This window comes from Camelina sativa, unplaced genomic scaffold (genome assembly GCF_000633955.1).
Source record: "Camelina sativa cultivar DH55 unplaced genomic scaffold, Cs unpScaffold02433, whole genome shotgun sequence".
Classification (NCBI taxonomy): domain Eukaryota; kingdom Viridiplantae; phylum Streptophyta; class Magnoliopsida; order Brassicales; family Brassicaceae; genus Camelina; species Camelina sativa.
In genome coordinates, this window is record NW_010923545.1 from 1 (window position 1) to 1282 (window position 1282).

At 38.5% G+C, this 1282-nt stretch overlaps 1 protein-coding gene across 1 annotated transcript; it reads right to left on the reverse strand.

The window, feature by feature from the left end:
• Positions 1-166: 166 nt before the first annotated feature.
• LOC104774334 lies at positions 167-996 on the reverse strand. Its single transcript, XM_010498963.2, has one exon. The coding sequence runs from the start codon at positions 843-845 to the stop codon at positions 315-317; it is 531 nt and encodes a 176-aa protein (XP_010497265.1). The 5' UTR covers positions 846-996; the 3' UTR covers positions 167-314.
• Positions 997-1282: the final 286 nt, after the last annotated feature.

Sequence of the window (1282 nt, forward strand, 5' to 3'; positions counted from 1 at the left end):
AGATTTTTATTTTCCATCTATGTTTTATTGACATTAACGGTTTTATTATTTTCACGGAAAATATTCCATTTTCAGCTATCTTTATTATTGTAATCTCTAAGCCATTAGATTAAGAGAAAGTTGTATTAATTTTTCTAATGCGTGGTATAAAATAAAAAATCTTGGATACGTATGATCATAATTAATTCATACTGAATATAATATACTAGTTGATTAACGTTAAACTATAATATCGAAAATACATTATGATATTATTGTATAGACATAAATATATAATCTAAGATTAATTACTGATCAGATTAAATTAAGTAAAATTAACCATAGAACCCGGTTTGGCTCCATACGGCGTCTCTGACCCGTCTCATGTCTCGTCCCTTTAACGTTCTCCCCACGCCCAAAATCACAGATGAACCACCGTCACCATTACGACTACGCGCAGCCACGTATTCATGAGGTGGCACCATCCCACTTTCCCAGTCATCATCCGCCACGTCAGCATCATCATTATTCTTATGATGCATTGATCCGACGACGGACTCCGGCTTTAGGATCTTGCTCCAGTCAGGCACTTTCACCGGAGCAGAAGTCGCCGCGTGTCTCTTTCTCCGTCCACTCGCACGACCTACTCCGTTGTGTCTCCGTTCACCGCCACCAGCTTCGAGGGAGCGTGCTGTCCAATCGCTTTCTTCTGTTGGTTGATCAGGCTCGAGCACTGACCAGACATCCTCTTCCATGAGTTCCAGCTCAACGGCGGTTTCTACGTCCACGACGCGGTCACCTGACTGATGAGGACTTCCTAGAAACCTTTCGCTCCGACTAACGGTTAAACCCCGACCTTTTCCCATATATATATATCTCTTGCTACCTAAGAAAAATGTACACACTTGGAAGAAGAACTTGTATTGTTTTGTGTAATGACTAATGAGTGAAGGAGGATGAGGATGAGCATGTCTATATAATATATATAAATATATCCATTAAAGATGAAGAGGGTCTACATTATGTGTGTGGTTTTTACTCAGTTATGTTCGGTAAGATCAAAAGAAGAGAGATGTCATAGTCCACGTAAAATAGTCGACATAGTAACCATTTAGATAACGACATTCTATTATTTTGTAATTATTTTAGCATTTTAGATGATAAGCCATAGTGTTCCAAAAAAAAAAGATGACAAGTCATATATAATAATTTTGTCCCAATCTAAAAGTAAGGTTCAATCATATATACACAATATGTGGAGTTTTAGGTGCCGACGTGCACCGGTGCATGCCATAATGTGTTC

Excerpts from the sequence above, each read along its gene's own strand:
- LOC104774334 (XM_010498963.2), bottom strand. The coding sequence starts at position 845 with ATGGGAAAAGGTCGGGGTTTAACCGTTAGTCGGAGCGAAAGGTTTCTA.